Source organism: Daphnia pulex, chromosome 3 (assembly GCF_021134715.1).
Source record: "Daphnia pulex isolate KAP4 chromosome 3, ASM2113471v1".
NCBI classification, from domain to species: Eukaryota; Metazoa; Arthropoda; class Branchiopoda; order Diplostraca; family Daphniidae; genus Daphnia; species Daphnia pulex.
Window position 1 is genome coordinate 11,270,995 of NC_060019.1, and position 19,027 is coordinate 11,290,021.

General features: G+C 39.7%; 5 protein-coding genes across 6 annotated transcripts; 3 read left to right on the plus strand and 2 right to left on the minus strand.

Annotated features, from left to right (window-relative positions):
• Positions 1-127: 127 nt before the first annotated feature.
• On the minus strand, positions 128-4,790 carry LOC124189970 (coiled-coil domain-containing protein 174-like). Of its 2 annotated transcripts, XM_046582481.1 has the most exons (8): positions 4,704-4,790; positions 4,488-4,643; positions 4,232-4,417; positions 3,907-4,166; positions 3,568-3,851; positions 1,050-1,271; positions 816-986; positions 128-737 (listed from the first exon to the last, which is right to left on the minus strand). In XM_046582481.1, exons 2-8 carry the CDS (start codon positions 4,539-4,541, stop codon positions 178-180), a joined length of 1,737 nt encoding a protein of 578 aa, XP_046438437.1. In that variant the 5' UTR covers positions 4,542-4,643; positions 4,704-4,790; the 3' UTR covers positions 128-177. The 2 variants fall into 2 exon arrangements, with proteins under 2 accessions (XP_046438437.1, XP_046438438.1); XM_046582482.1 differs by lacking the exon at positions 4,704-4,790 and having other exon boundaries at positions 1,059-1,271; positions 4,488-4,663.
• On the plus strand, positions 2,159-3,515 carry LOC124189974. The gene is made up of 3 exons (XM_046582488.1): positions 2,159-2,309; positions 2,581-2,769; positions 3,029-3,515. The coding sequence occupies exons 1-3, from the start codon at positions 2,237-2,239 to the stop codon at positions 3,397-3,399; spliced, it is 633 nt and encodes a 210-aa protein (XP_046438444.1). The 5' UTR covers positions 2,159-2,236; the 3' UTR covers positions 3,400-3,515.
• A 231-nt stretch (positions 4,791-5,021) lies between the features above and the next one.
• On the plus strand, positions 5,022-7,124 carry LOC124189973. Its single transcript, XM_046582487.1, has 9 exons — positions 5,022-5,166; positions 5,278-5,431; positions 5,496-5,628; positions 5,699-5,881; positions 5,948-6,157; positions 6,233-6,396; positions 6,478-6,611; positions 6,669-6,787; positions 6,844-7,124. Exons 1-9 carry the CDS (start codon positions 5,094-5,096, stop codon positions 6,910-6,912), a joined length of 1,239 nt encoding a protein of 412 aa, XP_046438443.1. The 5' UTR covers positions 5,022-5,093; the 3' UTR covers positions 6,913-7,124.
• A 25-nt stretch (positions 7,125-7,149) lies between these two features.
• On the minus strand, positions 7,150-18,774 carry LOC124189967 (probable helicase senataxin). Its single transcript, XM_046582477.1, has 11 exons — positions 18,758-18,774; positions 10,477-12,002; positions 9,993-10,421; positions 9,173-9,929; positions 8,946-9,110; positions 8,673-8,863; positions 8,368-8,591; positions 8,130-8,298; positions 7,855-8,069; positions 7,600-7,788; positions 7,150-7,542 (listed from the first exon to the last, which is right to left on the minus strand). The coding sequence occupies exons 2-11, from the start codon at positions 11,968-11,970 to the stop codon at positions 7,206-7,208; spliced, it is 4,170 nt and encodes a 1,389-aa protein (XP_046438433.1). The 5' UTR covers positions 11,971-12,002; positions 18,758-18,774; the 3' UTR covers positions 7,150-7,205.
• Positions 14,735-17,716, plus strand: LOC124189968 (1-phosphatidylinositol 4,5-bisphosphate phosphodiesterase delta-4-like). Its single transcript, XM_046582478.1, has 3 exons — positions 14,735-16,355; positions 16,431-16,634; positions 16,705-17,716. The coding sequence occupies exons 1-3, from the start codon at positions 15,257-15,259 to the stop codon at positions 17,610-17,612; spliced, it is 2,211 nt and encodes a 736-aa protein (XP_046438434.1). The 5' UTR covers positions 14,735-15,256; the 3' UTR covers positions 17,613-17,716.
• Positions 18,775-19,027: the final 253 nt, after the last annotated feature.

Genomic DNA, 19,027 nt, shown 5'->3' on the forward strand with positions numbered 1-19,027 from the left:
TATCCAACTGGCCATCCGTTGTCCTCATTTTCAAATTCAACCATTCTCTTGTCAATAAAAGAAAAGGGCGCTCCTCTATTAATGTGTGTCCGGTAGTAGTAGTAACCAGACAATATAACCCTTCAGGGACAATTTGTGGTGTAGTATATTGTGAGCAAGCATATGGTGTCCAATGTCTTATTGAGAAAAATCCCACTTGGGACGAGTCGCTCCTTTCGCTGGTGACGAGTTGTCATCACCAGCATTTTTCCGTTGGTTGATACCTACACTGAATGACTGTGATACATCCGTCCGGTGGCTAGACACGCCTCTTCGTGCTGACGAGTTGTTGTAATAGTCCATGGAGGAGGGTGGTGCAATTTCAGCTCCTCGACTTGGCACTGATCGCCATCTAGATGAAGGCTCTGCTACGTGGGGTTCGTCCGTCTCCCCAGGAGGCATTAAATCATCGTCGTTTTCTTCTTCTTCTTCAACGACGTCTTTTTTCCCATCATATCTATTGGGAGGCGATGGCTGTACGCCAGACCTGCTGGGAAATTGCATCTGCTTCATGAAAGCCAATCCAGAAATAATAGAATCCTCGCTGATCACTGGCTCCGTTTTTATAATTGGATCTTGATGCTTAGCGAACTTCCTCGGCCTTGACGTATCGGTACTCTCCGTGAAAGCGGAAGGAGGTGCAAATTCTTCCTTTCGTTCCTCCCGTTTCTTCTCGACCCAGCTGCTCTGAGTCATAACTAGAGAATTCGATGAAACAAGAGAACCGTAACATAATCTACTCGTTAAAAAAGAGACTCAGATAAACACATTAGTACCAGGTTTCTTGGGGACACCTTCTTTGCCAAAATCCCAAGGTCTGATTTTGGCAGATTGAGGCAATCCTCGAGCTGCCGACTTTCTCAAGTTATCTTCCGCTTCCTTTGCGCTGTCAGTAGTGGGCGGGGCTTCAGGCTCCGGAGGTGTGGGCAGACGTTTAGGATGTTCTTCTGCAAATACAAGCAGACAAATAAACAAATTACAGTCATTTTAGACGCCCATCAATCTCACACTTCTTATACTCAAAGGAGGTAAGCCCAATTTTTGCCGTTTGCGATCCCGAACTTTCTTTAATCGCGCCTCCAACGCTGATTGTTTATCTGCTGATGTTTGAGTTGTCTGTGCTCGGGCCGCCTCCGTCAATTTTCGAATTCTTTCCAGCTCCTCCATCTGCTTTGCACGTTCCTCTTCATCCTTGGAAAACGAGTAAAAACCCACGCCATGCTGTCGAGCCTCTGCACGCACACACAGAGAGAAACAACAACAGAAATGCCATTAATTACACACCGCCAAATTCTGCATGCCACTAACAAATCCAAGAGCCGTTAGCGTAGTCAGTACGTAACGAATTGAAAGTGGCTATTCAAATTTACAAAACAATCGAGCCTGGTGGTAAACAATGAAACGGCGTTTCCGCTACGGACAAGCATTACTTTCAATTTTCATGCCGGAAAACGATGGAACGGAATATAGAGAGAAAGAAAAGAACATTCCAACAGCCATTTTCCCCATTCTTAATTAGAAGGATATGGGCGGGAGCTATGTACACCCGATATCTTCCACCCAACGCTTTTGTGTGCTGGCTAACAAAAGGAGAGAGAAAAACACAAAATTCCCCCCCTCAACAGACGTTGCTGCCACAATTATCCTCTCATTCTTTTGTCACCGCCAATTAAGCTCGATTGACAGTGGTGGGCGTCAGTCGACGGAAGGTATTACGTTAGAGATAAAACTGCACTGGAAACCCTATCCATTATGCAAACCACGGAAGAATCCTGAACTACAAAGAGTGAGGGGGACGTGAGAGCATTCGAATCGATCGGGCAACAAAGGTGAGAGAGGAAAAAAAATCCCTCTAAAGGTGAAAATGGATGGAGATGCGCATTCTGCCTCCTCAAATCGTGACGCACTCGTGCGCTTATTCAGGAGCCATCTATTCATGATGGTGTCTTCCAGATGTTTTCCGTCAAACACAAGAAAGAAAAGAATAACACGCTGCAACCGGTTGTTGTCAACAATCGCCCGACTATATGCAAAGCGTACTGGATAATCACGAACGACGGAGAGGCGGCTACCAATGGAGAGAACCTTAGTTGTCTCAGCTGCTGCTCAGCTGCACAGAACAGGTATAGATGCGACAGAGGACGGATCGTCAACCGAGCCACTGTGCCAGCCCAAGTTAAACAAAGAAAATATATAAATGGTTATGGGATTCTTCAGAGTCTGCCTGTTCTTCCTCGTCGCCACCATCACTTTGTGCATCACAAGACAAGGCAAGTGAATTCGATTCGCTTAGTTTATCCTTGAACGAACGTCCGGTCCTTGGTATTAAACGTGTTTTCAACTCCCTACTCGGTTGACATTAAGAGTCACGTCGCTGACCCACCACCCACCCACTCCTTATTCCTACTCCTCTTCGTTCCTCCCGCGTCATAAAAACGGGTTTAAAGAAACAAGGGATGGCATTTCTTTCTCCACAGAAGGTCACACACAACTGATTTGGGAGGTTTGATTAAAAACTATCGTTTTTTGTGTGTGTGACAGCTTTTGCGTTGGAATGCGCCGTGTGCCTGCCATCCGACGAGGATGCCTCTATCGCTAAAGAGATACGTCGACTTTTTCCCGAAGACGAGTCCACTTTGATCGGTTGTAGCCAGTCCAACGCAACGGACGAGAGCGCCATTGTAAAAACTTGCCCGCCTGAAAGTTCTAGCTGCCATATCCAAAAAACCAGTAAGTTTACATCTACGTAATGAATTCAATTCCTAATTTGTCTAAGTCTGAAATACGACCTGTTTTCACTATTTTCTCTATCAAGATTTAAAAAAAAACTGTATAAAAAGGAAACATTCCGAGTAGACAGTGCCAATTATTAATATGTCATGCCATGGCGGGAGTCTGCTACATTTGGGGAAATCAAAAGATACATATCAATTAGACAATTGGAAAAATTTGATTGGTGACCTTTTTGGTTAAAATCACGATTTTTTAGAAGAATGGATTGCCAAGACCTGTTCCAGAATTTCAGTTGACGACTGTAAAACAGCCAATCGGGTGAAGTACTGCTACTGCAAAGCTGACCGATGCAACATGCAAAATTTTACCGTTTCCACAACAACAACAACCGTCGCGACGACTGTGGAAACAATCGAAACTACAACGAGTGCTGCACCGAGCAGCACTACTACCCCGGCAGTTGATAAACTACACCACACGACATCGCGACTCAGGCCGATGGATTCAACGAGAAAGTCAAATTCATCCATAAGAAAATCGGACCACTGGCTAATATTATCATGCCTACTTATGCTTATCTTTCGATTGCAAAACAAACTTAATTTTACCGACAAATTGTACAAATGATGGTTAAACAGTTAAATTCAATCAAATGCTTCTCACAATCATAACGCTATAATAACTTAATGTTGTTACCACAACAAATGCGGAATACGGAATACAGACCTAATTTTTAAATATCAGTTTTTCGATTTGTTTGTTTTCCATGAAAAAAATAAATCGGAATGATCCTACCTTGATAGAGGATGTCTTGGTAGTGGACCTTGGATTTATCCCTATTTTTCTCTTCCTCTTCTTCCCACACTTGTCTCTGACGTTTTCGGGCTTCTTCGTCTAAGGACAGTATGCTTGGCTCTTCATTGCTGACTTGTACACTAGCTGCAACAAAATTCCCATACGACACAGATGTTGTTGAAGCAACTGGTTGTTTGTTTAGTTCTGCATCTTGCTTTTGAAAAACTGTAAGATCTTTTTTTAAGCATCTTCTAGTTCTCCCAAATGAGTCTACATAGTCAACCCTGCAAGAAAATCCTATTAATGGAGAATTATTTTTTAAATGCTTTCTAAAAGTACCATTCCTCCTCAGGGTTGGTGGTGGCATATTCTTCCTCTCCAGCAGCCTCATCATCGGATGAAGAACTTTCTCTTCTTGGCGTTTTGCTATGTTTTGAACTCTGTGCTCGTTTCTCTTTGATGGTGTTTTCAACAACTTTTTGTTGAAAATCTACAAGAAAAACAGACTGATCTTCAGAAATTGTGTCCTCTTGTAAAAGTGCTTTGTCTCTCGAAAGTCTTTCATACAATTTTGCTTTCTCCTCCAGTATAAGTCGTGACTAGAAATAAATAGCACGATTTACTCACAATTTTTAAAAATGAAGGTTTAACTAGTAAAGTTTACCTTGTCTAAAGTTGGCTGATCTTCTGCTATCTGTTCTTCATCACGTTTGGCTCTTAGTTCCACACCACTGTTTTGTTTTAAAACCACCTTTTTAGTTGGGCGATTTCTGATAGTCTTAAAACCGTCGGTTTTTACCTTTTGAACTTGACTTTGCTTGTTCAATAATTCAGCTTTCAATGCAACCAGCTACAAAGTAAACCAATATGTATACTAGAATCCTTTCGAAACAAAAGTAGAATGCCTGAAAAAAACTTACTGAACTCGATGATATTTCAATCTTTTTGGGACCTTTTTTAATTTCAGAATCCATGATTAATACTTCGAACGTTTAAAAACACAGATATGAGAAATCCAAATTTACTGAAAACGTTCCACACGTTAGTGACATTTGTTGTGGTATCAGAAGCGCCATCTACATTCCGACAAAGTTACTGTATTTAAATGATTATCTTTAAATAAGAAAAAAATCGACCAATTTCTGCGATTTTTGTCCTCAACCGTGCTCGTCCTTCCTCCAAAATAAAAAATTACACCAATCACACCTTTAGTCCTGTTAAGCCTAAGGGATGTAGCAACAAACATGTGGTCAATCGTTATGGCGGTTTTTGGACATTGTGAAATGTAAAACTGAGTGAAGTTGTCGTTAAGCGACATTTCTTCTGAGTCATTTCTACTGAGGCAGTTACCAAGTACTCGAATCTCGTGAACTAACGACCTTGACAACCCAACTGGCATCTTTTCCAAGTGTTTGTTTAGATATCAGTATACAAAAGTTACGAGCCAAAGTTCCTTTATGCTTCGAACCTAGACGGCAGAAGTATTATTCTTTCGTCCTCGTCCTGCTTTTTTAAATTCTAACAAAATGGATACTAGAAAACACAGTACAGCTGGTTTACCTCAGTCTGCTGAGCTCATGGTAGCATGCAGCTTCCCAAGTAAGTGAATGTTTGATTCTTTCATGTGATAGAGAAAGCCTCTATATGGGTTGTTGTTGGTTGTATACACGCAACAGCGACTTATTACGTCGAACTTTATATCTTTAAAAGGTTCTTCAGCTCTTGCCTTAGTGTCACCACGAATGGCGAAACTCTGCGCCACGATTGAACATGCGCTCAGTTCCATCCCAGTAATAAGAGAGAACCCAAATTTAACAACAACACTGTTATCCTCGCCATACCGAATTTCTTATGGAATGCTGAAGTATAATGTCAATATATAATTAATTCCTTTTTCTACTGCATATAAGATTGAATTTGTATCGCAGCGCCATGACCAATCTAACCAAACGACTCATAGCAAATCCTCTTCAAGTGGTGACAGACTATTATGGATCTAGGGAAAGTATCGTGTCCCGTATTTCTGAACTAATAGGCAACTTGAGGTTTTCTCTTTCAACTGTAAGCGGACTGACGTGATTCGTTGAACATATTTTAATTTGTATTATTTCTCCAAATTATTTGTCTTCAGATAAGCAGAAAGCGGGACGAGCCGTGTACCCTTATGCATTTAAATCAATTAGCTAATCAGTTGCAGCAGTTAGCAGAGAACGTCGCTAATCTCCAAGAAACCAATGAAGAATCCAAGGCAAAGTCCCAACAAGAGAATTTGCTGGCGGAAGTAGGCGACATGAAGGGTTATCTAGAATTACTGGTAATAGACGTTTGTTTTATGTTTTTTAACCAGGGTAACCATTTTCAATTGATGTTTTATTCAAAGTACCAACAGCTTAAACAGGAAGAGCTAAAGAAAATTCAGATTGAAGAGGAAAATTGCGTTTTGCGACAGTCGATTGGGAAGTATTCGATGATTGACAGCCAGACAAGTTGGGACATCTCTGTTAAACGAGAAGCGGATGGAATCAGTGACAAATTAAGCAATTTCTACAGCAGTTTGAGCCATTCAGCTCAACTCAGCACAGCCTGCCTAGTAAAATGTCAACCCTTCTTAACACAAAACACGCTAAACCAAATTTAAATCTGAAAAATTGATTGAAATTTCCAGGAATCGAAAGATAAAAATCCCCCTGCCATCGTTGAAACTTCTATGGATGAATTTCGTTTAAAAATAAGCTACTTGTATCAAGAAGGCAGCATTGCTTGGGCAAGGCCACCCAAAAACGGAGACACCGTCGTTTTTACTTTTCACCAGCCAGTTCTATTAAAAAGGTCAGATTTATAGGGAGCAAGTTTCTTTATCGATTTTCTTATTTCAAGGTTTAACAGGTTTAACGTTCTGTTCTTGTTTAGGTTTAAAATAGGAACCGGTCATTACGAATACCCTACAAACAAGTTGAGCGATGCCACGGTTGAAATTCTACTGATGTCGTCGGACATCGAGATAAAAAATCTGGTCGTCACATCAGATGACTATCTAGTCGTTGGTATGAAGCGATTTACGTTTGAATAGATCCCTTAATTTATACTTCGCTTTATGGTAGGAAAATTTGATGAGTCAGGTTTGGCAGAGGGAAATATTGACTGGCATACTTTAGGAACTGTTCAACGCTTACGTGTTAACATTCATTCTAATCATCAAAACTGGGTCGTAATGAGTGAGGTAATCCTGAAAATAATTTTCTGTACAAACCAATTTCATATTTTGGATTTTTGTAGTTGTCACTTGAAACAGTTCCTCTAATGGGCGAAAATATTGGATCGGAAGAAGATTTTGAAAGTTGGTGAGACGAGTAACTTAAGATCCATATCATTACGAAACAATTGTTATCGGGTTTAACACAAGAATTTCTTCGAGAATGGTTACTACAATAATTCTTCTGAAGATTAGATAGGCACTAAAACCTTTTTGGTACAAAACTCATTGTGATTATCTTTTGGAAAATCACAAAAAATGCAATTTAATTAATGTTGAAAATATATACACTCATTATTCAAAACATATATCGCAATAACTTCCTAGAATACGAATTACAAAATTTATATTCCTCATTTTCACTTCTGCATTCTCGGCTTACAAGTTACAACTGCACGTAGTCAACAGGTTTGAGAAGAATATCATACAACATACTTCTTTGGAATTTGCTGGATACTCGATAAATGACTTGGCGTTTATCAGCGTCAATGACGAAATCTTTCAAAACCTCATTGGTCTGAAGAGTTTTAAGGTTCCCCACAATGAATAGCGACTCGATTGCTCGAGTTAATGCCACGTTCCAATGATCGGTTAGCATTGCCAAATTCCTGTCTCTGTCCCGGACTTTGGTTTTGACACAAGAGATTATAACGACATCCATTTCGGTGCCTTGCAAATCTTGCACTAATCTCACGTCAGTTCGAGTGTAGTCAGACGGAAAACTAAAAGAAAGATTTGTTATAAAGTTTCGAAATTTAAAAAAATTAAGAGCATACAACCTTTCTCTAATGAGATGACGAATGAGAATTCGTTGCTGATCATAAAAAGTAATAATTCCTATAGTTCTGTCTACCATATTTGGAGAACAAAGCATACACTCAAGGATTTTCAGAATCACTTCTGCCTCGGGTTGATTGACAAAATTTGATCTATCCGGAGTTTCAAGACTGTCTCGGACATCTAAAACTCTATAGAGTAAACAAATTGTTTAAATAACTGGAGAAAAGAACGTACTGTTTAACATGTCTTTATACCTGTACGCATGTAACGGACTGTTTGATTGCAATGTGGGGGACGTAAGCAATCGATTACCATAGTAATATTTTGACGTCCACTGACAGATTTCAGGAGCCATCCGATGTTGGGTACTCAATGAAAACATCGTGCGCTCATTTTCGCTGCATTCAATACTCAGATAAGAGTGAAGGCGACTAAACAAAGATTGATCTAGTCGAGATTCTCTCGCTACCTGCAAATAAGGAAGTCTTTATAAGAATGAAAAGCAAGTATGTAATAGTAAGTAACGTACCGATGAATTGAGGGTAAATGGTGAAAGTTCAACATCACCGACAAGAATGAGCTTTTTCATTCCTAAAGCCAATGGAATCAACGTTTGAGGTTCCGTGCATAGTGAAGCGTCATCAATAATGCAGCAGAGGAATGGTCTAGGAATTTGGCCGTTACTATCGCGCTTTCGACTGTTGGCAAATTTTAAAAATAAGAACTTTAATTATTATCTGAAACAAAACGAAATGTTTGAGTCATACTCGAGGAAAATGGTTTCCATTTCAGGACTACAGCAAGCTTCCAAAGTTGTACAAATCACATCCGCCTGACAAATGATTCGACGTTTGTCATCTTCAATGATTTTTTCTATCGCCTCCTCTTGACGTTTTTTGATGTCTTGTGACATAGCAGTGGCCGTTTCAATATCGCCGTTCTTCTCATTCAATATTTCTTCTAAATCTTTAATTCGCTGAGGTGAGAGGAACTAAATAAAACCAAATAAACTGTATTAATATAAAGTGTTTTGTAAAGGGCTTAAAAATTTAACTTTTTTACGTATACATACATCTTGATTAAGTTCTTTTATGATAGACTCTTTCTCACTCTGGAGGTGAACCAATTTCTCTTTAAGAAGATGAAGTTCCTTGCGAGAAGGATTTTCATGTTTAATACGTGATCGTAATTTGGCTAACTTATCTTCCAGTGTCGCTTCCTTCACATCAGGGTGAAGCCTGGCCCAGCTTCCCATTCGTAGAACTAAAAGTTGCATCACAATTTTTTTTGGTTTAATTTGAAAAAAAAAAAAAAAAAAAAAAAAAAACTATTTTGATAATTTTACCATTGAATTCAGAGGAGCCTTGATTAAACTTCAGTAAACGACGGGTCATTTCATCGACGGCTGCGTTTGTAGGAGCGCAATAAAGAACTTTGTTTCGAACATCGCCCATCTTGTGGCCAATTAAATGATTGATAATGTAAACAATCACGTGCGTCTTTCCAGTACCTGATAAAAACCAAATGTCAAATTAGGTTTACGTTTGATGACAGAACACTGCAAGTTATTACCTGGATATCCTTGAAGAATAGCAATCTTGGGTTCCTCACTTGACGAGATTAACATGGTTTGCCCGATTGAGTGGTAAGCATCCGTTTGCATCTGGTCCAAATATTCCATCATGAAAAGTGGATGACTGGAAGTCAGCTCGAACGCAGAAGGCCGCGGGTATAGAATGGCATTACGCAAAGGTGAAACATCAAAGGCCGCTTGGGCGTGAAATAGGTCCATACAGGTGGTAAGCGAAGCAACTTTCGCTAACGTGCAAATAATATCCTTTTTCCCAGCATAGTTCTTAATGATACGAATTACGATTTCGGCCGAAAAATTAACTTTGTTCTTCGGCACTAGACTACGGTCGAAATCTGCAAGTCTGAACTCTGTAGTTGTTTTGCAACTTTCCACAAAGCCGAACGGGTGAACGTACTCTCCAGTAGAACGAGTGAACGTGAAAACGACCAAATCATTCACTGCTGGAGCTTCTGTCTCATGCTCTAACAACAAAGCGCACTGTAAAAGAACGAAATTGTCTTCATTTGTCGATGATTTAATCGAGCATTTCCATTCGGGACACTTTCTATCCCTTTGTTTTTGAAGGACCAACGTCGACCACATTTCGTGCAACATAAGGGGATGAAAGATATCCCTATAGGATTGCATATCACAATACTTGGTCAACACCGGCACGCAAGGCAATTGTGGAATTTCCAAGGGATAAGTTCTATCTTCATCAAGTAACGGCGGAGGTTCTTTGTTGAAAGTTTGTTGCTAAATAGGTAAAATAAAAATGAGCAGACGAAAGACATAAAGAATTTTAGGTTATACTCTTACCTCAATCCATTTGAACTGCCACAATTTGAGCACCCGCATAAGAATTTTATTCTTGAGAGCGCGACTTAAAATTGAAATCGCAGCGGATGGCGTAGTTGGTTGATTCATTGACGAAGATGAAGCCTCATTTTCCCTTCTCAATCGTGGATCTCGACTACCTGATGTTATTGCTAGGCGATTCGGCTGTCTTGGGAGGTTATCTCCACGTATGTCACGAATGCCAGGGACGTTATCCGAAAAATCAAAGCTAGTCGGTTCAGAAGAAGGCGGTGGAGTAGATCTATCACCACTGAGGTGTTTCTTCCGCTTCGGAGTAAGTTTTGTCGGAGTCTGCGCCCGTTTGTTAGGTACTTTTGCAGCAGTAATATTCACAGAATTGAGAAAGTCTTCCACCATCATTGAAGCTCGGTTGGTTGTCGTTAATTTAACCTATAAATAAATGAGCAATTAATGTCAGTTTAATTTTCCTGTTTTGTAATAATACCGGGAGTCTTGATCGGGTGGACGATTGATTTTTATCCTGAGCGGACGAAACCTCCGACTCCATTTCGGAAGAAGGCTGGGGTGTTGGTGTTTCACTGTTACTTGAACTTGATGGTGGGCGGGCAGCCGAGGAAGCAGCATCGTCGACAGGGTCAGACGTCACAGGATCAGTCGAATCCTGAGGAAACTTAACAACCTGGAACTTGCTCTTTTTCGCAGGAAGATTTGCTGTCCCATTAATGTCTGCTATTTCATCAATAGGAAGTGGGCGCTTCTGCCCGGCTCTAACGTCCTCAGTAGGTTCGGGTGTGGTCCAACTGGGATCTCTTTCAGTATAATCACAGAGTGGCTCACCATCGTCATCATCTCCAAAGTCATCATTGTTATTCAAAGATTCATTCGCGTGGCATCCAGTAAGCATTGGAATCTCTTCATCGCTTGACATGTCACTGACGTCAGTATTTTCACGAGAGTAATCTTGCTTCCTCGCAGCGACAGCGGCGACTGCTGCCGCTGCTGCAGCCTTCTCCCTTTCCAACTTTCGATATTCTTCTTCAAGGTCTGTTGGTGTAGAATAATAGGCGGAATTTGTAGCAGGCGGTGAAATATCATTTCCCAAAGCTGAATCTTCTTCTTCGTCGTCTTTACGTTCCGATGAGATCAACTGCTGCTCAGGAGAGATTCTGGGTGTTTCATTATCATCTGGAATACCGTCCGCTGTTTGGTTTTCTTCACCATTTTTAAGTGATGGAGTAGGAGATGGAGGAGGAGAGGCTCGTCCGGGAGATGGGAGACCAACAGTAGAACCAGAGTCGATAGAGCAGCGGTCATCTTCAATTGGTTCGGAAGATGGATTAAAATCGTTCTCGTCGATAGGCTCAGATTTAATTCGTACTACTGGAACAGTACTAGGTTCTTCAGTGGTTGTATTTGCCTCACTCAAAAACCGAGTTTTCCAATCGATATTTTCTCCAATTCCAAGTTCATCTATTTCATTTTTAACATTTTCGACGTTGATGTCAATGGTTGATTGAAGAACTTCTTCGGTGTGCACTAATTCGTTATTTGTCAGATCAGGAGGAAATGCTTCATTGGAAATATCTTCATCCATGTCATCATCACGTTCCATAATGGGATTTGAGGTCATGCGGGGATCCCTTGCAAGATGGAAAGATTTTCTTTGAGTATCTGGCTTTTCCCTTTTGGGGAGCACCAGTGGAACATGGTGATTTGATTCAGCATAAACCATTTCAACCGTGTCTTCATTTGAAGTATTTCTTAATGGACGCCGAGTCAACGGTTGTTCTAAAGTATTGACATAACGACCAGCAGTACTAGGTACTGCATCATCTTGTTTCCTCGAAGATGAGCCTTGATTGTCTGAATCAGCATTTTTCTTTTTGGATGACTTCTGAGTTCTATTTCGCTTTCCATGAGGTTTGGATTTTGAAGCGTCATTACCATTAGAGTGTTTTGATTTTGAGTTGTTCATCATTTTGAAACAACCTAAACCTGAGTTTCCAAAATCTGCAATCACATATGAAACAGTTAGATTAATTTTGACGTAAAAGTAAGAAAATATTCACAATATCACACAGAAAAGTAAAAAACGGCTTAGAGGCAACATAACCTGATTCGTAAGACACATTGACTCAAAAAATTTAATAAAAGACAAGAAGGCTTGTTTTAGTAGGTTTCTCTATTCTCTACCATCATCATTAAGAAAAGGAAACAAAATAAAAATTGCAGAACCATTTCATAATTTAAAAATAAAAATGCTTAGATATGGTGCTTCGGCAATCTATGTGGTAATAGTTTTTAAGTACAACATAATAACAGTTCATACTTGGAAACACAGGCTGAAGTTTTAAATTTTTTGGGTCGAGTCTTTTAAATTTCAATTAATTTCTACTTTGATTCCCGAAAGCGAACACGATTCAACAATTACACTTAACACTGCGTGCATTCCAAACAAAAATTGGACACACGTCAGTCGAGTGAGTCGACAGAGTTAAAGCAGAATAGCAGACGACACAAAAATTTCAAAATGTTTTGCTCGGTTAACTATTTATCGTCGTTTCTCATTTTCGATTAACATTAATTCATTTTCATTACACTTAAAAAAAAATAATAAAGCCTTAGAAGAATTTCAAAGTGATGTCAGCAAAAATTTGTTCATAAAACTATTAATTTTATATCTTGATTTTTATTTTTTAAAATATACTTATATCAGTATAATTGGGTTTGGCAACCGGTTAGCACCTTTTCTCAAACCGGCTCTGCTCAAACTGCTCTTAAATTTGAAACAGGTCTTGGTTGCACAACCGAATAAATCTCACTTTTTAAAGGAAAAAAAAATATACCATGTCTCCTTGAAGGTTTTCGAAGAAATGGCCTTCCTTTGAAGGACATTGGTTTTCAGATATAATAGTTCTAATCAACGCATGCGATACATTACAGTTGGACACTCAGACGGGAAATCGAAATCGAAACCCATGAATTTATTATCGTAGCAGCCCATGCACTCCAATTTCTACAGCCAATCAAAGTTTTTTTTTAAACAATAACAACTGGAAAACGTGCCCTCAAAATCAGAAATGAAAGAAACAAAATTGATACGAGAGCTTTGTGTCTCATAATTAGGCTAATAAGCGTTTCATTTATAACAGCACGCACGCTTTTTATAAAGAAATACCGTACACTATTGCAATTGATAGCCATATCAATTGCATATAAAAATAGAAATTATTCGATGGATAAACTATAACAAATACGTAGACATCTGTCCTCTGTATAATTTAATGAATGTTGAACATTTAACCCATATTGCGTGAGCACTACATTTAACTGGTTCGATCGTTACCCAACTTTCCCAATCATTTAATATACAAAGTCCAGTATTTTCCGGATGAGTTTAGTCCATATGACGTCTAAAATAAAAACCAGATAGACCTGGTTCATAGGGTAGTGTTCTTGGTAGTGTTCGTTGCTTCGTCGTTAAGAAGAAAGATGAAAAAGGTCACGCCGTCATGCTATCAGCATTTAGGCGGGGAAGGAGTCGGAGGGAAAGGAGCTGCTGAGTCTTATAAGAGAAACCAGTAGAGACCAAACCCAGGCGTACTACGACGCACTGCTGTTATGGCCCATTTCCCTCCCTTTTTATTTTCAGACGATTGTTTTTTCAAGGGCCTTCCTTCTCCATCTAACACGGAGATGGGGACGGTATAAAAAGGAATAGTTTCTTCGTCCAGCAATCATTCGCTCTTGCTTCTCAGCAGCATCTTCTACTACATTCCAACGTAAACGAGGACTTCCAGAAAATGAACTTTATTCGCATTGTGGTAACCATCATTTATAGTGAACTATTCACTTCTTTTATAACGAATATGTCAGCTAACTTTAATTTCATTGCAGATGTTCTTCGCCGTCTGCCTTTCTATGATCGCCGTCATCGTTGCCAATCCAACCCCGGCCGACAACGAAGGAGGTAAAATTTTGCGACTTGAAAATGTTGTTATGAGAAACTTTAGAAATTTATCGCATCAATGTTTTTTTTATTTACAGGAGTTGCTAGTGCCAGAGATCAACGTCAACGTAAGTTATTTTATTTAGTTCAAACTTCATAAAAACAAAATACTAATAATTTTCTATAAATATCGTACGTGCAGGAAAATTGTGTTTAGATTCTCAATGCTCCCACATTCGCTGGACCCGATAAACCAGTTGCCACGGAACATATAATACCGGACTATAGCCCAGTCATAAAAAGACGGCCGTTCCTTCGTATATTGAGGTTCTCCAAAAAGGAACTGTTATTGACGGGTTAAACACGTTTTTTTTTTTCTTTCCTATATACATGTATCTTTAAATTCATTGTTTTGTGCACCATGTCCATATATGCGATGGCTGTATGTAAATAAGCCCCAGAACAGTTAATTTTTATTCTTGTAATCGGTACGGTGTTTGGTTTACATTCACGTTTCAATATGGCGATGTTATTCTTTCACAAAACCTGTTGGATATTGTTGGGTGAATATCAATAAATGAACTATTTTACACAACTTTTGTTATATTGGAATGAATAGAGCATTTTGGAGAGGCTATAATGCGGATGTTTTTCCCCCAAAACTATGACGTCGTTGGATGATCGCTTTCTCAATGGATGGGGGGCGATCTTCTGTTATAGCGCAAGCGACAAAACCACAAACTCTTGGCAAATATTTCCCACATTTAAGCACTTTTGTTCATTTTATGGCTCTTCGTCATCGCTTTTAAACGTTTGCGCCGTTAAATTTGAACTAGTAGTGTTATTTGGGATAACGTCTTTTAGGCTATTATAGACTCTATTGGTTCTTGATCAATTGAGCCTTCCATTAAAACCATTCATCGCAGATGTAATGTCAGTGATGGCAGTGAATTTACGCCAGCAATTTAGCTGCTACATAGTACTATACGACTCGGCGTTTTTCCCTAGTGGAAAGCACTATCTATTTAGACAGTTTCAGACTTTCACTTACATTTATTCACATCGTAATTTTTCGAGCTGAAAAGAAACTTCACAATGTCTCTTCCCGTTTCAAAATCCAGGACACGAATTGTGTTACAGTATAGTCGGGGCTGGGAAAAAGAAGACTGTTAGCAACAAAATACAATTCACCATAACGTTCAGTCTTCCAAAAGTGTTCATTTGAAACAAACACACAGAGCACAGCGATCGCGCAACTCAAAATTTGTCTTCAGTTTTATTGATTTAAAAATTAAGTATTTTAGTTTCCTGTGTTATGGCTTCCTCACCAACCCAAACGGACGACCGTATGTTAAACGAAAATATTATTTCGACTCAAGAAAAGTGCCAGATTGATTCGGAGCCTTCCAAAAGAATTCACGATGATGTCGTGATTTCATTACAACGCGGAGCTTGGTTCTTGAACGCCCGCCCAACAGAGGGTCGACAATTGCTGTACGTTTCATTGGATCAAGATTTGGTCAAATTCCAATGCGGACCCGCAAAGGCCATCTATCTATCCGACATCACCGACGTGCGCTACGGTTGGAAAACGGACACGTTTGGCGAAACGACCCGGAAGAAGAACGATCTGCGATGCGGTTTTCGATTGAAAGAAGATTGCTGTTTCTCCATCGTTTACGGGTCTCAAAGACACACCCTAGATTTGCAAGCCAAGGACGCGACGACTGCTCAAACGTGGGCCAACAATGCTTCTGGTTTAATCGAATCAATTCGAGCGCGGTCATCATCGCGCTCGGATAAAAGTGAGTGGCTGAAACGAGCGTTCAAAGAAGCCGACACGGATCGTTCGGGCTTCCTGAGCTTCGATGAATGCTGTCGCCTCTTGAGCAACCTCAACGTGAATCTGGAGACGCCAAAAGTCGGCAAATTGTTTCAATTGTCAAATACGAACCGTCATCGAGAGAGAGGCGAGAGCGTCCTTGATGAAAAAGAATTTCTGCACTTTTACAATCTCGTGAGCGAACGCAAAGAACTGACGACAATATTCCAAAACTGCGCTCAAGGTGATGCCAATCTTTCAGCCAACAACCTGGCGAATTTTCTAAACAAAGAACAGGAAATGAAACACGCTGATCTGGCCTACGCCCAGAGGCTGATCGAACGACACAAATTACAGAACGCCATTCAAGAAATGACTTTGTCTGAATTTCAATCGATGATGAATTCTCCGCTTTTCGATATTTTGAAAGAAGAACATTTACAGGTGAATCAAGACATGGATCAACCGATTAGCAATTATTACATTTCCTCGTCTCACAACACTTATTTAATTGGCGATCAGCTGATGGGCGGTAGTAGCATTGAAGGTTACGTTTCCGCTTTGGAGCGTGGATGCCGATGCCTTGAACTGGGTAAGTCTTTTTTAAAAGAATCTTTTCTTTTAAAAATTAAAAATAAATAAATATTTGAATTAATGTTTTAAAAAGACTTGTGGGATGGGCCAAACAACCAGCCGATAATCTATCACGGTCATACGAAAACTACCAAGTTGTTAGCCCGGGAGGTGTTGGCTAAAGGAATCAAACCTTTTGCGTTCAAATTCTCTCCTTTCCCGCTCATTTTGTCCGTCGAAAATCACTTATCATTCTCACAACAAACCATATTTGCAGAAGACTTGCGTCAAATATTTGGTAACTTTCAAAAAAATAAATAATAATAATAAATGTTTTATTTTATTCAATTATTTATTTTTAAAAAAAGAATCTGCTCTTCTGAGTGGCCCTGAGGAAGTTGGCGGAATGAAATCGTCTCTTCTTACGCCCAATCAACTCCGTGGTAAAATCATCATCAAGGCCACTGGAGCCAAAGTGTGTTCTCCCGCCTTGTTGAGTCTGCTTAACATATGTCGCTCCTATACAAACTTTGAAAAATACGAATACCACGTAAACACGAGGCATAAGAGTGCGTGTTACTGCGTCATCTCAATGTCCGAACTGGAAGCCTCAACCTACCTGAAAAAGTTGACGGCAGACGTCACGCAAAATTTCACGTGCAGAACCATGATGCGAGTTTACCCTACCGCTACACGAATGGCGTCCAGCAATTTCAACCCGGTTCATTACTGGAATTTCGGAGTTCAAATGGCGGCCTTGAATTTTCAGACACTCGGGAAAAATCTTGAAATTAATATCGGCCGCTTCCGCCGGAATGGCAGTTGCGGTTACGTCCTCAAACCGGATTGGCTACTCGGCAAAATTGAAAGGATACCAGCACTTTCGGGTAAACCACGTAAAACATTATTGATGCGGATCATCAGCGGTCAAAATCTTCCTAAACGTCCTGGTCAGACTAAGAAAGGACAATTTTACGTTTCTGTGAGAATTGAAGGACATCCACTGGATTTCTACAAATTCCGGACGAATTATTTGATGAATGGCAATGGGCTCAACCCGTTTTGGAACGAGAAAACTGAAACAAAAATCTGCTTTCCTGAATTGGCAGTCATTTGTTTCAGTGTTAAATATGTCGACGCATACAAAATTAAGCAAACTGTTGGTTCGTATTGTTTGCCGGTGGAAAGCTTGGCTCCAGGTTACCGACACGCGCCACTATCCTCTGCTGACCTAGTCTCGTCCATTTTCCTTTACGTCAAAATGATTGATTTATAATCTGAGTTTCGATTCCAAGAAATACAACTCATTTAAAATTAATAGTTAAAAGTCATTCCACCGAAATCTGTACGGCCTAAATCAAATAGAATTACAATAATTTATACATTTCTCAAATTGGAAAGTCTGTTTTATCTGCCTGATATTCGGTATTTTAAATAAAATGACAATTGCCGCTACACCGTTTCGACTTTCGAGTACCCATCGACACACATAACTTTAAGCCTGGGGTCTCCAATCTCCAAATTCTGTACAACAAAGCAACATGATATGAATGAAAGTGAACAGCAAATAGCGTTGAATTATAGTCTATAGTTCAGAATAGTCCTCCAAACTACTAGAACCATGATCTATTAATTTAATAGATCAGGGTTCAGCTGCACTCTAGGGATCCTTACAATTATCGTGAAGTAAAATAATAAAAAAAAGCTCAACATTTGCAGATTGGAATTGCCGGAACTCAAAAGAATGTAAACGAAGGATACAGCCGGAAACTGTTATGTAATAGATGATGATTGTTGTATGAAACCAGTTTAAACTCCAAGAAGTGTTTATCTTTCTACAGAAAGAGACACGAACTCTATTTAAATTGCATAGCTATATGTGCCGACCTCATCAATCAGCCTTCACCTACTTTTTTTTAGCTTTGTCATTTAAATTTAAGCATAAATATCCTCAGGAAAATATTACCGGTGAAAGTGCTATATAGGAATCCCCGCAAACTACTTTTCATTAATATTTATTTGTGAAAATGAGCTTTCAAATGAATTAATCGTAACCATAATTGGCTATGCTCCTTGTGAGCTGTGATGAAACGTTACTAAGTAATAATGTGCACAATAATGGACGAGGAGGTGCCGGTGTGGCAGATATCTCTTGGTCAAAAATAGCCTTGTTGAGTTCAAATATTTTCGAATGTGATGGTTTTCCCACAGAAAAAGTTGTGAGGTACGAAAACAAGCCTGATCTGCAGTCGTTAGACAAATGAGATTTTAAAACAAAAACGGAGAGAGAAAACAGTTGCAGTCAACAGCCTAGCTCAGGAATAAACATACTCCGTGTTGTCCGTGACTACGTAACGATTGATAATCAACGGCGCCAAAAATTGTCCAAAAAGGGAGGAATAGAGATAAATTTGGTCCTACCTTTAGGCCTGGGAAATACAGCCAGGCATCTACGTCAGTTGCTCCATCCATCCGCTGAAGAGTTCAATCACACCAGACGGGATAGGGTAAAAAGGGTGTCCTCGTGAATACACCCACATTCACATGGGCGTACACGAGGACATTTAAAGAAAGGGGGGGGGAGAGAGATCCGTAACTCGATAGAGTTGGCTGCCAACTCTATTGCATTCCAATGCAATGGGATGCTTTTTATCTAAATAAAAATAGAAAATGGGTTACGAAAAAAACATT

What these genes read in the sequence shown, in the direction of transcription:
- LOC124189974 (XM_046582488.1), top strand. Translation starts at nt 2,237, where the DNA reads ATGGTTATGGGATTCTTCAGAGTCTGCCTGTTCTTCCTCGTCGCCACC. An exon ending in TTTGTGCATCACAAGACAAG is followed by an intron (nt 2,310 to 2,580) that starts GCAAGTGAATTC and finishes TGTGTGTGACAG; the next exon opens with CTTTTGCGTTGGAATGCGCC. An exon ending in CTGCCATATCCAAAAAACCA is followed by an intron (nt 2,770 to 3,028) that starts GTAAGTTTACAT and finishes ACGATTTTTTAG; the next exon opens with AAGAATGGATTGCCAAGACC.
- LOC124189973 (XM_046582487.1), top strand. Translation starts at nt 5,094, where the DNA reads ATGGATACTAGAAAACACAGTACAGCTGGTTTACCTCAGTCTGCTGAG. An exon ending in AGGGTTATCTAGAATTACTG is followed by an intron (nt 5,882 to 5,947) that starts GTAATAGACGTT and finishes TTTTATTCAAAG; the next exon opens with TACCAACAGCTTAAACAGGA. An exon ending in AACTCAGCACAGCCTGCCTA is followed by an intron (nt 6,158 to 6,232) that starts GTAAAATGTCAA and finishes TGAAATTTCCAG; the next exon opens with GAATCGAAAGATAAAAATCC.
- LOC124189970 (XM_046582481.1), bottom strand. Translation starts at nt 4,541, where the DNA reads ATGGATTCTGAAATTAAAAAAGGTCCCAAAAAGATTGAAATATCATCG. An exon ending in ACCAACCCTGAGGAGGAATG is followed by an intron (nt 3,852 to 3,906) that starts GTACTTTTAGAA and finishes ATTTTCTTGCAG; the next exon opens with GGTTGACTATGTAGACTCAT. An exon ending in CCAAGACATCCTCTATCAAG is followed by an intron (nt 1,272 to 3,567) that starts GTAGGATCATTC and finishes GTGTGCGTGCAG; the next exon opens with AGGCTCGACAGCATGGCGTG.
- LOC124189967 (XM_046582477.1), bottom strand. Translation starts at nt 11,970, where the DNA reads ATGATGAACAACTCAAAATCAAAACACTCTAATGGTAATGACGCTTCA. An exon ending in TATTCTTCAAGGATATCCAG is followed by an intron (nt 9,111 to 9,172) that starts GTAATAACTTGC and finishes GGTTTTTATCAG; the next exon opens with GTACTGGAAAGACGCACGTG. An exon ending in AGTCCGTTACATGCGTACAG is followed by an intron (nt 7,789 to 7,854) that starts GTATAAAGACAT and finishes TTTACTCTATAG; the next exon opens with AGTTTTAGATGTCCGAGACA.
- LOC124189968 (XM_046582478.1), top strand. Translation starts at nt 15,257, where the DNA reads ATGGCTTCCTCACCAACCCAAACGGACGACCGTATGTTAAACGAAAAT. An exon ending in ATGCCGATGCCTTGAACTGG is followed by an intron (nt 16,356 to 16,430) that starts GTAAGTCTTTTT and finishes TGTTTTAAAAAG; the next exon opens with ACTTGTGGGATGGGCCAAAC. An exon ending in AGACTTGCGTCAAATATTTG is followed by an intron (nt 16,635 to 16,704) that starts GTAACTTTCAAA and finishes TTTTAAAAAAAG; the next exon opens with AATCTGCTCTTCTGAGTGGC.